At 38.7% G+C, this 14,477-nt stretch overlaps 1 protein-coding gene across 1 annotated transcript in view; it reads left to right on the top strand.

The window, feature by feature from the left end:
* The window catches only part of LYRM7 (LYR motif containing 7), an 18,516-nt gene extending 4,246 nt beyond the window's left edge, over positions 1–14,270 (top strand). Inside the window, exons 2-5 of the mRNA XM_010568752.1 lie at positions 3,037–3,109; positions 3,770–3,840; positions 6,382–6,463; positions 13,682–14,270. Of these exons, the coding sequence (XP_010567054.1) occupies positions 3,037–3,109; positions 3,770–3,840; positions 6,382–6,463; positions 13,682–13,758 (303 nt within the window). The 3' untranslated portion in view covers positions 13,759–14,270. The remainder of the gene's footprint in view (positions 1–3,036; positions 3,110–3,769; positions 3,841–6,381; positions 6,464–13,681) is intronic.
* The last annotated feature ends 207 nt before the right edge of the window (positions 14,271–14,477 follow it).

Raw genomic sequence — 14,477 nt, 5'->3', positions numbered from 1 at the left:
GCGGGGGGGGGCCCCCCCCCCCCCCCCCCAAGCCCTCCGCCGCCTCACAGCGGCCCGCGGTGTCGACCCCGTCGTTCCCCGTTTGGCCTGCGCCCTGCGTGAGACCGGGAGTCACTCGGGCTCCGGGGTGCCACCGGCGTCGGGGGGAGGGCTGCCGCTGGCGGGCTGTTGCTGCCGTGCGCCGGCCGCAGTGGGCTTTTGTCCCCCCTGGCGCTGCTGGGTGGCCAGCGTGGCTGGAGCTGGTGGTAGTGCGTGAAGCACCGCAGGAGCGCGCTGTGTTCCCCTTCAGGTTTGCGACCTTGGGCTGTAAATAGTAACTAGACACCAATTGCATACTTAGGGGAGCTTTTTCTTTGTGTGTAACACACGAAAGGGCGTTGTGTGTAACGATGTGATCTAATCCATGTGGTGAAGCGAGATTTGAATTTGTTCGTATTTGTAAGTTGTCCCTTAATAGCACTACTGGAGGGTAGGAGCTTTTTGTCCTAGCGGTTGCTAGCGTTTATAGCATCCGCAGGCTGTCCGGGCAAAAAGGACGCAGAACTAGGTGATGGAAAGCAGGGTTTTGTATGCAAGGGCCGTTGTGGAAAAAGGAAGCAAGTTGAGAGATGGCAGTCAAGTAGAGGTTAAAATACATCAAGAGAGAGAATTGCGATTGAAAAATGAAGAAGAGCAAAGGCAGAAGAATTATTTGAACCTTTCATCTTTGCAGTATAGAGTACTTCCAGGGGGAACTGAGCCCCTATTTCAGAAATGTTCTGAAGCCTAGTATTAGGGGTACTAATGCACTGAGGTTATAAGGGGAGCTCTGTGTTTCATTAGGTAAGTGCAGAGCTCAAAGGAGTCTGTGCATTGATACATCTTGCTTCAACGTCACCTAATATAACTACTCTGTGGTTGGCATGGCGAAGAGCTTTCCAAGAGGGTTTTGCAGAAATAGCCAAATAGCAGAGGAAGATGCCTGAAAATTGTTGGATCAAAGAGTTCAGAATAACCATAAAACACTTCTCCAGGTTTCACCATACATGTCTTTGATTCAAAATCAGCGGTTACACTAACTTTACTGTTTGCAAAGATGGCAAAAATACTATGGGGTAGGAATATTTCAGGTTGTCCTGTCCAAATAACTTAGTCAAAGCTCTTAAAATACATCTACATAACAAGAAATTTATTTACTGGCTTTTAATTCTGTCAGTTTGCTTTTCACAGGTTCAGCCATCTAGGGAATGTTGCGATTAAAGGCAACATGGTTCTGTTTGGCTGCTAATTATTAAGGACACAGAAGCTGAAAAGGAGTTAAAGTCCATGTTCTCCTTTATATGCCTCTTCTCACATTGATTTAACTGATTGTCAAGTCACGTATTAATTCTTGTAAAAGTGACAAAAGTTTTTTACTTAAACATTCGTGAGAATCTTTGGCAATCGAGAATGTACTAGTCTGTCCTCTTTCCAGAAAGATCTGTAATGCAGTAGCATATACTCCACAGGATGCTAAATCATAAGTTACAGTAGAAATTACGATGTGATCTAATCCATGTGGTGAAGCGAGATTTGAATTTGTTCGTATTTGTAAGTTGTCCCTTAATAGCACTAAAGCTGTGGTAGTATTATGTTAAAGAAGCAGTACTGAACTGGAAAGTTGCCTGTTCTTACTGTTTTATGTCTTCTTCCTAAAAACTGTCTTTTTTGTGTGCGTACACTTCTGGATGAATTTTCTCAAGGTGTAGTCAAGTGACCACCTGAGTGGAGGGTGACAGGTTAGCTTGAAAAATCTAAAAATGTGTTGACATCTGTTGGAAGTCATAGCTTTCAGAGAACCTTGCTGTTTCTCTCTCTGTCATTAGCAGATTTAAAGCAGAGGCAACATCTTTTGGGGGGCCCTGCCTGAATGTCTTTATTGGCCTTTTACTTTTAGGGGACAGTCTTGTTTGCATCTCCAGCTCACAGATACAGAGCATGCTGATAAAGGCGACGGTCATTTCCCAGTTACAGCCCCTTTTTTCCTCTGCATCCTTCTAAAAGTTTTTTGAATATTGATTGTGAGAAAACAATTTAGGATTATCATGAAGTACCTGGAATTGTGCCTTCTAGGACATGCCAAAACACACTAGGAAGTACTAGAAATAACTTCAGAAGGTATCTTGTTATCAAGATATTTTTCTTGTGCTTGTCAGAGATTCTTGTCAATCTCTGACAAACACCAGAAAAGCTTGATAATGACTTGAGGATTTCTGTAAGTCATTATGGTCTATATGAATAAACAGTCAAAACCATGTGACTGTGAGCTGTGATTCTCAAAGGATTTGCTTTACGTACATACTGAGGTGTGTCAGCTCTATGTTGTAAATCCTAATTTTTTGAGTGTTTGCTTTTATTGAAGCTTTTATTTGCTAGTCTGGCAGTTATATTTAGGGAAGGACTTTGCTTTGTTTTGGTTTTGCCACATCACCTGTAGAGGTTATGCCCAGGTATTATACAGAGACAGGAAAAATAATTTTTTAATTAGTTAATACACAGTTTGAGATCCTTTTGAAATTCACTCCTCTCACATTGGCTTGTAAGTGTGAGAATACTTGAGCCATTTATATGTCTATCTTTTTTCATAATCTGAGACTATCCAGTGATACACCCTTGATAGTCCCTTCAGGTGACTTGACTTTCAGAGTTATTCCGATTCTGTTGGGTTTATTTGATATTGGCACAATAAATATGTTTGTGTCAATGCATTTTCAGGATTATATTCCTGTCATGCCAAATTATTATTTAGGAATGTAGTGCTAGTACATTCTAGCATCTTGGATTAATTTGAAACATCTAGAACTGTCTAGGATTTTGATTTCCTCACATCTGCTTTGGCTGCAAGTTATTCGATCAGGAGTTGAGATAAAGTATCTTAGATACTAATTCCATACCAAATTCTGTACAAAATGGAAAGAACATGAAAGGTCAACCAGAACACTCTTAATTGCAACGTGTTCATTTTGACTAAGAATCCTGCTAGCAAACAAGTTAATTCTATTGATGTTATATTGACAGGTTTTGAAGCTTTTTAAATTATTACACAGAACCCGTCAAGAAGTTTTTAAAAATGATACCAGAGCCCTTGAAGGTGAGATGTTTTTCTTCTGTGTTGCATGCTTACCTATCTTTCTGTGGAACTTTCTTCTCTGAATACATAGAAAGAGAATTCTTAATAGAATCTTCCTTTAAATTATTCCCTTCCACATTTTATAAGTAATCACTGGGAAAACTTGTGTGTCCATAACCAGATGTCCTTTAATTTGAAACAGAAAACCTGGTTGTTAGACTCGAGCACTCAAGCCATATTTCATAAGGAAAACATCTCTTTTTTTTGAACCTTGGTGTTTTTCCTGGGGTTTTTTTTTTTGCCCCCCCCCCCCCCCCTTCCTCTCTTCAGTCCAGCCAAAGCATGTTTAACTATACTAAGGATTTGTGTTGTTTCTCTTTATGTACGGTTGCTCCTCAGGATAAATACTGCTTTTTTAGTAAACCAGCTTTAGTGGTGGCTTCTGTATGTTAGTTATTTTTAAACCTCAAATGCTAGATGGGCAATCATATTTTATTTCCATGCCAGTCAACTTAAAACATGACATCACCTGAATTCCATGGAAATACTACATTAAAATACTTCAGGCAGAGTGCACCAGGAAGGTGCTATAAAGGACTTAGGATTCTGAGCCTTGAGGCAGTGACAAAGACAACGTAAATTTTTTGTTCACACTTTAGTTTTTTTGTTTACTTTATTTAGCTGCAAGACAAAAGATAAATGAAGAATTCAAAAATAACCAAGATGAGACATCTGAAGAGAAGATAAATGAGGTGCTTCCTGTTTTCATTGGTTTTTTCCACTTTGCATAAGAATACTTACATAGGAGCTTTTTACTTAAAGGATCTCTAAACCAATGTAAGTACTTACCGAGAAACTCTGAGAGCCAGGTGAGTTCAGAAAGGCTTTTACATGGATCTTTATTATAAATGTATTGATAACCTCTATTGGTATTAATAGTATGTTACAGAATTTTGCACATACAAAAATACATAAGGAGAAAGTGTCTTTTGGTAGATCAATATGCTTATTTTGAAGCTTATAATAAAATTATGGGAAAAGGTGTTTTATGTTGCTATTTTCATGTAAATGTTTTGTATACTTTGCTCATAACATCTAGCTGAGCTGTGGTCACTTAAGTTTACCTGGTCTTTGTTGTATAGACAAGCACAGAAAGATACAGAGAAATTACATAGTCTGCTCAGTTACTGGCAGACATGAGAAGTTATTTTGATTCCTGATCACAAATGAGTTAGCATCTTTTGCAGGAGGCAAAAACCAGCCAAATGATCATGACTATTGCAATACAGAGGTACTAATTATACTACTGGGGTTTTTTGCTGCTTCTTCCCTCGTGGTGCATTAAAAAGAGTAGAACGTTCTCTTAACTCACTACGTAACTTGCTCATTTGTTACCTAAACACTTTTTGAGTCATATTTCTAAAACTTAGTGAGGCCTGAAATGAAACTTGCATATTTTAGATATTTTATAGTTCTTAACACCCATACAGATTGAATAATTTAGTCCTTGTCATTCAGCCTTTTAACAGACTCTATTTACATTGTCATTGGGCACTAGTTGGAAGAAAGCGCCTCCTGCATCTGTCCTTTGCAGAAGTAAATCTAAACCTTTGCATCATACCAGCCAATAGACAGTAACATAAGTAGTTCTGAGCATTTAGTTAGGACTTCCTAGGATTTCTGCTTGTTATCAGGCCCCTACAGTAATACTTCTGTGTTTGTGTTCCTGGTTTCTGATCTGTTAAATTGTATGTTCTTTTTGTTATGGAAGTACAGGAAGAATACTTGCTGTAATTTTAAAATCTTTATTTGTTAGGAATAGCAACCTACAAAATACACATATGTAACTTTTTAATATGGGTTAATTGATATCTTGATTAAATGTGTCAGTGGAAGAAATTCCAGAGTTTCATCACAACTACAGAATCCTAGAACATGATAGCAGCTGTCATATTTATTATGTATACATAGGTGTACATATATATATGTATGTATATATTCTGAATAGACTTGGATGCAGAGGAACTGAATCAAATGATACACAGGACTTGAGAAAATTTGGGCACTTGCTTGCATAAACACAGGGGTGTTAGTGTTCTGCTTTAGACAGCAGCTAAAAAAATTGAATACTGACTAACCAAATATGCATTACTTTGCAAGAATAGGAAGCTGCAATGTCTTCTAATACAACATCAGGTACTTAGTTCTGTAGTGACCTAAGGAGGTAGAAGTAACTATCTGCAGTATTAGAATGTGGGATCTGGTAGCTGTATCTACTGCAGAATTTAAGTTGAGATCAGGAGTGCACTTCTGAAGTTACCTTGGTTACCTCCACTTCCTGTGATTTGGCTTGTTTTGTGAAGCAGTCTCAGAGCAAATGGCAGAATTCCTTTAAGATGAATCAGAAGTGGAAGGTATGCTTCAGGAGCATGCAGCCTAGCTGCTAATGGGCATTCAGCAGGGAGAACTGGAGGATACTTAGTGCAAACCCTTGAAAGGGAAGGAGGGGCGGGAGGGAGAAATTCAGTGTAGATGTCAAGTTTTGAGCTCTAACTCTTGCAAAGATCCACTTCTGTTGGTACACACTACTTCCTAGCATAAGCATGTCTCCTGAAGTGTCTCACTTGTGCAATTTCACTTATTTCTGACGCAGCTATCATGCAGACAAGTATTAGGCTTCTCTTAATTGCTCAGCAAAAGTAGCAAGGGTGCTTCTGCTTACCCTTTTAATGAGAGAAGGAATTCTAGGCCTTTTGCTAAATACTAATGCGTCTGCTAATCTTTAGGTAGTGTCTTGTTCCTGTACTATTTTTCTGTGAAACCTCAGTATTCTTGTTGTGTTTTACCCTTATTTTTGTCTTCTTATTTCAAGAGCGGGAATGTTGAAAGAACCAGATGCCCTTTCACTAGGAGTAGTCAAAAGTTATTGAGGCATTCACCAATGTCTTCAGTCGTTGGAAACTAGTTACTTGTTTTGGTAGTTGCATTCTACCTTATTCGCTTGCAGTTTTAATTGGGTATATAGATTTTATACTGCTGCATGTTACTGAGCAGAAGTTTCCTTCCTCTTGTGCTGTATGTCTAAGTAGCCTACATATCAACCTGTAAGTTATTCCAGGATCCCCAAAGTAAAAGCTATGTATAGGTAGTGCATAACTAACTGAATAATAGAACTGACTGGCTTTATTATTTGAATAGCTGTCTAGTATGGAAAATACCTTCAGGAATAATTACATATAATTTAAATTACTCTGTTGTGTTGTTTGTTTGTTTGTTTGTTTTCTTTTTCCTAGCTTCTGAAAATAGCTTCAGATGTTGAAGTGATTCTCAGAACTTCTGTTATTCAGGCAGTTCACACAGATTCCGACAAAATATGTGAGTAAAACTGCATGCTAAAAAAGATGTTTAAAAATGTTGTAGTTCAGTAAATAAATATAAAACTTGAAAAATAAGTAAAGGAATAGAGAGAGCGAAAGCCTATCTGTCATTTCTCTGACCAAACTGTCGTGGTTTAACCCCAGCCAGCAACTAAGCACCACGCAGCCGCTCACTCACTCCCCCCCCCATCCAGTGGGATGGGGGAGAAAATCAGGAAAAGAAGTAAAACTCCTGGGTTGAGATAAGAACGGTTTAATAGAACAGAAAAGAAGAAACTAATAATGATAATGATAGCACTAATAAAATGATAACAGTAGTAATAAAAGGATTGAAATGTACAAATGATGCGCCGGGCAATTGCTCACCACCCGCCGACCGACACCCAGCCAGTCCCTGAGCGGCGAATCCCTGCCCCCCCCTTCCCAGTTCCTAAACTAGATGGGATGTCACATGGTATGGAATACACTGTTGGCCAGTTTGGGTCAGGTGCCCTGGCTGGGCATGAGAAGCTGAAAAATCCTTGACTATAGTCTAAACACTACTGAGCAACAACTGAAAACATCAGTGTTATCAACGTTCTTCACATACTGAACTCAAAACATAGCACTGTACCAGCTACTAGGAAGACAGTTAACTCTATTCCAGCTGAAACCAGGACACAAACCCTTAATTTAAGCCTGTTGACTAATGTCACTACCTAGGGACGGGTGGAGGTTTCAAAGGTACAAAGTTTCTATACAAATATTTTGAAACAAAGAGGCTGCTAGAAAAGAGGCAATGCCTGCATTTAATGCCATTATTGAGAGAAAGAACTTATAACCTCATCGAGAGGAGGAAGTTATAACTTGGTACCTTAACTATTAGGAGTGACAGTAATTAGGTAGCAAGTCAGCATGCGTGTACTGGCTAGTCAGTCAGTGTATGTCTAACTGTAGTAGCCACAGTATCTGTAGGTGCTTGCTCTACCAAATAAGTAGAAGCTGCCTGAGGAGAAATAGCAAATGCAGTATGTATGCTGTCTGTAGAATAGCTTTTTCTTTGAGGATTGAGTGTTCTTTTCCAAAACGTTGTTCTGACAATTTTAAGTTTTCAGGTTATGCCTTGGAAGATTGTGACGCAATGATGGCCTTGATGCAAAGCCTATCAAATTCTGAAATTTTGGTTCCTGGTTTAGAAGTTCTTTTCTCTTACAGTCAAACACAAGGAAGTAGTAGGTTCAGCATACAACTCTGTGGTGGAGGACAGGAGAAATTTTCAGTTTTGTACATTGTTCCTTTCACTTCTGTTTAGTGGTGTCTGTAAAGCTTTGTAACTATTTGCAGTTTTAGATTTGGTAAAGCATTTAGCTTTAGAACAGCCATTATCGAGGCCAAAGATATGTTTAGACCAGTGTCAAGTCTTCCACAATGATCCTAGGCAGATCATAGTAGAAGTGTAGGAACAGTGAAGTGAACTTTCACATCTTCCAGCTGTTTACACCTGGTAGCACTTCCTGAGCCAGGACTGGTTTCTGTTTTAGTTGTCTTCAGTGGGTTTCTCTCTCATGAACTTGTTCCTGTGAACCTGTGCGAATTTCTTGCAACTGGGAACCTTTGACAAAGAATTTACTCTGTTTTTTATGAAGAATCACTTGCTGTAGTTTTGAATCTGGTCCTACTCTCCAATTACTAGCCATTTTCACCAAGCTGTTCATGAGTTTTTAAGTCCCTTTTTGCACCCCCCTTCTCCCGACCCCCACTGTGAAACAATGAGTGAATGCCTGTGATCATTCTGTTGCTATTCGCTGCACGTTTTTCAATTGTGCTATATCTCTCAAGATGACTAAGAGCTCACTCCCTCCATCGGAACTCAACTGGTTTCCTAGGCATTCCTAATTCTAAATTTAATTTTTGGCTACTGTGCGTACATATATTTATTTATTTTTACAAAATTATCTTGTATTCATTAAACTCATCTGAATGACCGTAGTCAGTTTTGAACCTATCACTTCCTTTGTAAAGTTAATTTTTTTTTTTTTTGACCCGTGTGCATTGCATGTCTCTACATGTGATTTGGTCTGTTATTTTACTGGTTACTCAGTCAAGTCTTAAGCTTGTCCTGCAGTTCGTTGCAGTAAGACATTTTTTTAAAGAACTGACTCAGGATGCCATCATTAACCACCATTCTTTTTCAGGTTACTTACAAATATGTTGAACAGCACAGATGCCAACAAAAATACCTGTAGAACTCCACTTTTGACATCCCTTCATTGGGAGACCTGTTCATATATTGTTCACTTCCTACAGTTTAACCAGTGACTTATCCATGCAAGATCTTCTGTCAGAATAAGGCTGGTTTTTTCTTAAAAGCATTTGTTGAGGGAATTCTGGGAATCCAAGCATGTTGTGGCAGCCCCCCACGAGCTGTTTAGAGAACTCCACCAGTGACTGTAAGGCAGAATTTCCCTTGCAAAAGCCACATGAATTCATGTTCAAATACAAATTTATATTCTAATACTGTGTGAGTGTGTAGGGGCAGGGTTAGGACAGCCAGGGTCCACCTGGAGTTGATCTTGGCAAGGAATGTGAAGGACAGTAAGAACAGCTTCTGGAGGTATATCAGCAGCAAAGGAAGATGAGGGAAAATATGGGCCCACAGCCGAATAAGGCAGGGAGACCTGGTAACAAAGAACATAGAAGAGACTGAGGTTCTGGGTACGTTCTTCACCTCAGTCTTTACTGCTAAGGTTTGCCTTCAGGGCTTGCGAGCCTCAGACTATTGGGAATATCTGGAGTGAGGATGACTTAATTTTGGTAGAGAAGGAAAAGGCTAGGGAACATTTGAACAGATGGGGCGTACACGACTCCATGGGACCTGATGTGATGCACCCATGGGTGGTGAAGGAGCTGACTGATGTCATTGCGAGGCCACTCTCAATCATCTTTGAAAGGTCATGCTGATTAGGGGAGTTGCCTGAGGACTGAAAGAAACCAAATGTCACTCCTTTTTTCAAAAAGGGCAAGAGGGAGTATCCGGGAAACTGGTAAGCCTCTCCTTGGGCCCTGGGAAGGTGGTCGAGCCAATCCTGGAAGCCATTTCCAAATGTTCAAAGAACAGAATGGGGACTGGGAGTAGTGAGCAAGGATTTACAAAGGGGAGATCTTCTCTGACCAATCTGATTACCCTTTTACAGTGAAATTACTTGACTCAGCGGACAAGGGGAGAGTAGTGATGATTGTCCATTTTGACTGTAGGAGAGCTTTAATGCTGTCTCATTTAAAATCTCTATAAACAAAAAGTGATAGAATTGCCCCCACCTAATTTTATAGACTTCTTAGAGATATGGTGCCAATGAGGTTTGTGTACAAGAAGGAGGTCTTCCAGAGTCTAGTACTGGCCAGGAAAACTGTCCTGCAGCAGAAAATCTGGAGTGCATCTCTGTGCAGGGTGCATGTGACCTGCTTATGAATGCCAAGGGTGTCATTATGCAGTGTCTTCTCCCCCCCCCCTTTTCTTTTTTTTCCCCTCTTATCTGTTTTGGATGGGTCTAAGCTTTGCTTCTCACTCTAATTGATCTTACTGCAGTAAGAACAAAACAATATTCTTGAAAGAGCCATCAGAGTTTGAGAGCTGTCTGTTTGGAATAAGTATTGAAGTGAGAATTATTTAATCTTGATAATGTAGTGAATCACCAGTTAAAAGATCAGCAATGCTTAGAAGAGAAATCCAGAGCATCGTGATGGAAGTTCAGAGAATAAGACTGAACAGTAGGAAAAATGTGTAGATAGATACTCTTACTTGTCCTGGTATAATTAAAATGTAAAGAGCATTCAGTGAAGTTGGAATTTATATTCAGAGGTAATAACAAAAAAATGCATTTTTATTTTACACAATAAATAATTCTTAAAGGTCATGGCAATGAAAAATCTTTGTGGCCAAGAGCAAGGTATTACTCAAAATACAAAAAAGCAGTAGATAGACTTGATGCTTAGCTTGATACTGTAGTGAAAGAGTAAAAGCAAATCTCCTTACAGAAGGAATATACAGACCTTTATACCATGGTATATTGATCAGTAATAGAATGTTATTCCTAAGTGCCATTCTTTGAGCAGGCTTCTGGAGTGTTTGCATCTTTCCTAAGAATCCAGCTTTGATTAGTCAGATAGCACTCTGAACTAGGCAATTCTGGTGTGGCTCTTATATTACTAATATCACTGGTAGCCCAGAGTGTGCCATGAGAAAATTTCTGAAACAGAAATCCAGAATTTTCAGGGAGTTGAGATAATTGTCACCATATTTTGATAGTAGTTTATGCTGAATAACATGGTCAGTGCAGTGTGTGAAATTGTACTTATAAATGGGTATGGGTTCCACTGCTGCTCCATTTTGTTGAATATCTCACCCTACTGTTTCCATCCTTTCTTGCTTGTAAAGAAAAATTATCTGAGATTAAAAAGAGGAAAAAAGTTGGAAGTGGGACTTCAAGTTCCGGTTGAATCTATGGCTAGGTGTTGTTGTGGCTTAACCCCAGCTGGCAACTAAGCCCCATGCAGCCGCCTGCTCGCTCGCTCCCCCCACAGTGGGATGGGGGAGCAAATCAGAAGGGTAAAAGTAAGAAAACTCATGGATTGAGATAAAAGCAGTTTAATCAGTAAAGCAAAAGCCATGTGTGCAAGCAAAGCAAAGTAAGGAATTCATTCAGTACTTCCCATCGGCAGGCAGGTGTTTAGAGCCATGCCTGGGAAAGCAGGGCTCCATCATGCATAACCGTTACTTGGCAAGGCAAACACCATCACTGCAAGTGTGTCCCCTCCTTTCTTCTTCCCACAGCTTTATATGCTGAGCATGACGCCATATGGTCTGGAATATCCCTTTGGTCAGTTGGGGTCAGCTGTCCCAGCTGCATCCCCTCTGAACATCTTGTGCATGGATATGATGAAAATACCAAGTCGATCACTTTCCTTGGCTTTTTGGCACCTAGGTGCCAGTCTGGCAGGAAGTTTTTTGTAGGAAATGCTTATGTAGGTATATGAGTCTGCTTAGGTAGTACATTGAATGGGTATTCAATTCCAGTACAGCTTTGATGAAGGAAGTTTTAGCAGAACAACCTTTTTGATCCTTAATTTTTATGCCCTTTGGTAACTTTTATAGTGCCAATAGAGTTACAGTTAGCTCCCTTACTGCTTTTATGGCATCATCTTGTATTAAATGAGAGGCTTGGGACAGATTTATTAACAAAAAAAAAAAAGTGCAAGTGCATCCCTAAGGTGGCTGCTTGAGTTGCTGTTTGTTGGCAAATAAAAATAAGTGACCTCAGTTGAAAAGTTTGCTTTTCATAGTGTTTCATCCTAGGTGCTACATGTTTGTTTTGGAAACTTTGTAGGTGAAGGTTTACTTTGCCTATTTGGGAAAAAAGAAAACGTTGTAGAATGCTTAGATTTGGGCTGTAATTAAATTAGTATTATGTCTTTGCTTCAACCTGAGCTACCTCCCCACCCCACCCCGCCCGGCAAAAAAAAATATTTTAAGTGGTCAGTAGCTATGTTGTATGAAAGAACAGTGGGGAAAAAAGGAACTAGGTAAAATGTTTCAGAAACTATTGCTGCAGCTGGTTTCCTTAAGTAAGTTACTGTCAGAATCTTGAGGCTGACAATATGCAATTTAGCTACACCTGGTGTTTTTCTTTTTTTTTTTCTTTGTGGCAATCCTACATCTCTAAAATAACTATTTAATAACTGAAAAGAAAAAGCCAAAGACTTGTCTTAGACAGTGAGAACAAATATTGGTAAGGGGAGCGTTTTCCCTAATCAAATGAAATTATTATGTGCTGTCATAGAAGCAGTGCACAGAGCAATGTTATTCTTCAAAAAGAATTTGAGACTCATAGTCATGTTGGGATTCACTGGTAAATCTTTAAAAAAAAGAGAAAAAAATTAAGCTGAGGTTTTCTTACTAAAGAGAAGACAATTTCAATTAGCAGCTTGTTAGTCATATTAGACAATTTTTCTACATTACTCAGTAGTATACAAAGATCTCAGTTCTATTCATTTCACTCTAATTTCAGATTAAGCTGATACAAGTAGAGTTTACATTTTAGTAATATACCACACATGCAGTATGTTCTGATGATTTTGATTGGTGTGTTGGCAGTGTATGTTCAAAACTTAGCTTTGAAAAGGCAGGTTAAAAATTCTTCTTTCAATCTTTATTTCTTTGGACTTCTGTTTTTCAATACTTTATATCCAGTTCTGTTTTTCTTTGGTATTTCTCTTCATGTACCTATTCTAGGTGTGTAGATCAAGATGTGTTGCCGTAAATTTACTCAGAAGTATTTTATCTCAGAAATGCAATTGCAATTTTACTTACAGCTCTTAGAAACTTACTAAAATGCATCAGTATCAGTACACAGATGCAAAAGGAAGATACCTTCAAGGAAGTTGGTTTTCTTTCTTATAAGATACAGGATATCAGTGCACTTCAGACAGTTACTCATTGCACACACATGTGCACAAACACACACAGTTTTTAAAGTTTTACTGTACCTTTCACAGCTGTGTGACCTAGTCAAAGTACAGCATAATGATTTTAGATGTTTGTGCTTTAGTTTTTGCTACTAGAGCAAATCCAACATGACACAGCTCCTTCCCTTCATAAAAAAAGGAAAAACTGATTTCTGAAGAGCTAGACGGCAAGAACTTAGAATCAGGAAGAGGTTAAAATGTTTGTGTAATTATACACTCCATTTCTGCATTTCTGTGATGATATAGTGGCTGCAGTTTTTATTTGGTCCTTTCTTTTCCTGTTGTGCTTTAAAACAGGTGTGACAAGATGAATATTACAGCATGTTGGGGGAGAGGGCTAAGTCAAACTTAGTATTCGTTTATGGAAGTGTTGGAGTAAACCTAATCTGACTTGGGCATGATAAAATTGCCATTATCTCTGTTGCTAAAAATTACTATAACACTGTACCACCTTTTATGGATTCTTAATACTATTAAAGTATTTTCAGTGCTTTTAAAAGGAAAAAGGGGAAGGCAATATTCTGACCAACAGAAGGTAAAAATCTTAATATAATTTTGTCTTGGGTAGATACCATGATGCTGCTCGTATGCTTACTAGAAGCTCAGATTCTCATTTTAGTAACCTGATTTTTTGTTTGTAAATGTAAAAACAACTTTAGAATTTTAAATAGTATTTTCCATAAGATTATATTCTTACAGTTTTTTTCTGTTACAGTGCTCATACCCAGGAAAGATCTGCTACAAGACAACACTCCTTACTTTGATAAACCAACAAAAAAGCATGAATCCTGAGGAAAATATGGCCCTCTCCCCAGAAGGTTAATATCCTGTAATGAGATCTCTGAAAACTAATAGTGGATACCTGTTTTAAAGCTAAATTTTAAAACAGTAAATATTGTTACCAGGAAAACAGAGACTGAAACCAAGTCACCAATTTTGTGTGCTGTGATATCGCCATGCACTTCTTCTGTGGAAGATACTAATTCTTCCGCAGAACCTCAAGACGCACAGTTCTCTTAAAAATACACTGCTGAATTCTGTTACTTCAGTCAGCAGTGTTTTTAATTATGACAATTGTCAGAGATTGTTTCCTAGCAATCCAGAGTTTTTTCAAAAATAAATATAAATTAAATGCAGTTCTTAATCCTGATAATACTTATTTATAAGGGTTTTGTCAATCATGCTGCTTTGAAGTAATGAAAAACCATCTTGTTGCACTTAGCATTAAATTTATGCTTTGCACCAAAAGCATGATTTCTGAAGTTGTCATTAATTGTACACTGATATACTGTGATGTTTGAGAGAGTTCTTAAGGTTTATCTGAATAAACTATTCAGGTTTTACAGATGGCAAGAGTGTGTGTAGTGTTTTTCTTCTCCCCCACACCTTTGAACCGGCAGGAATGGCAGGGCTTGAGTTCATAGATGACAGCAGAATAAAAGAACCCAGCCACAACCTAACCTGAGGATGTTGGTTTAGATCATATGGTTTATGAATTTAAGGTTTTTGTT

The sequence above is a fragment of the Haliaeetus leucocephalus genome, unplaced genomic scaffold, assembly GCF_000737465.1.
Source record: "Haliaeetus leucocephalus isolate CR32 unplaced genomic scaffold, Haliaeetus_leucocephalus-4.0 Scaffold251, whole genome shotgun sequence".
Taxonomy (NCBI): Eukaryota; Metazoa; Chordata; class Aves; order Accipitriformes; family Accipitridae; genus Haliaeetus; species Haliaeetus leucocephalus.
Note: the sequence above shows the minus strand (reverse complement) of the source record. Positions and strands in the feature narration are given on the sequence as shown.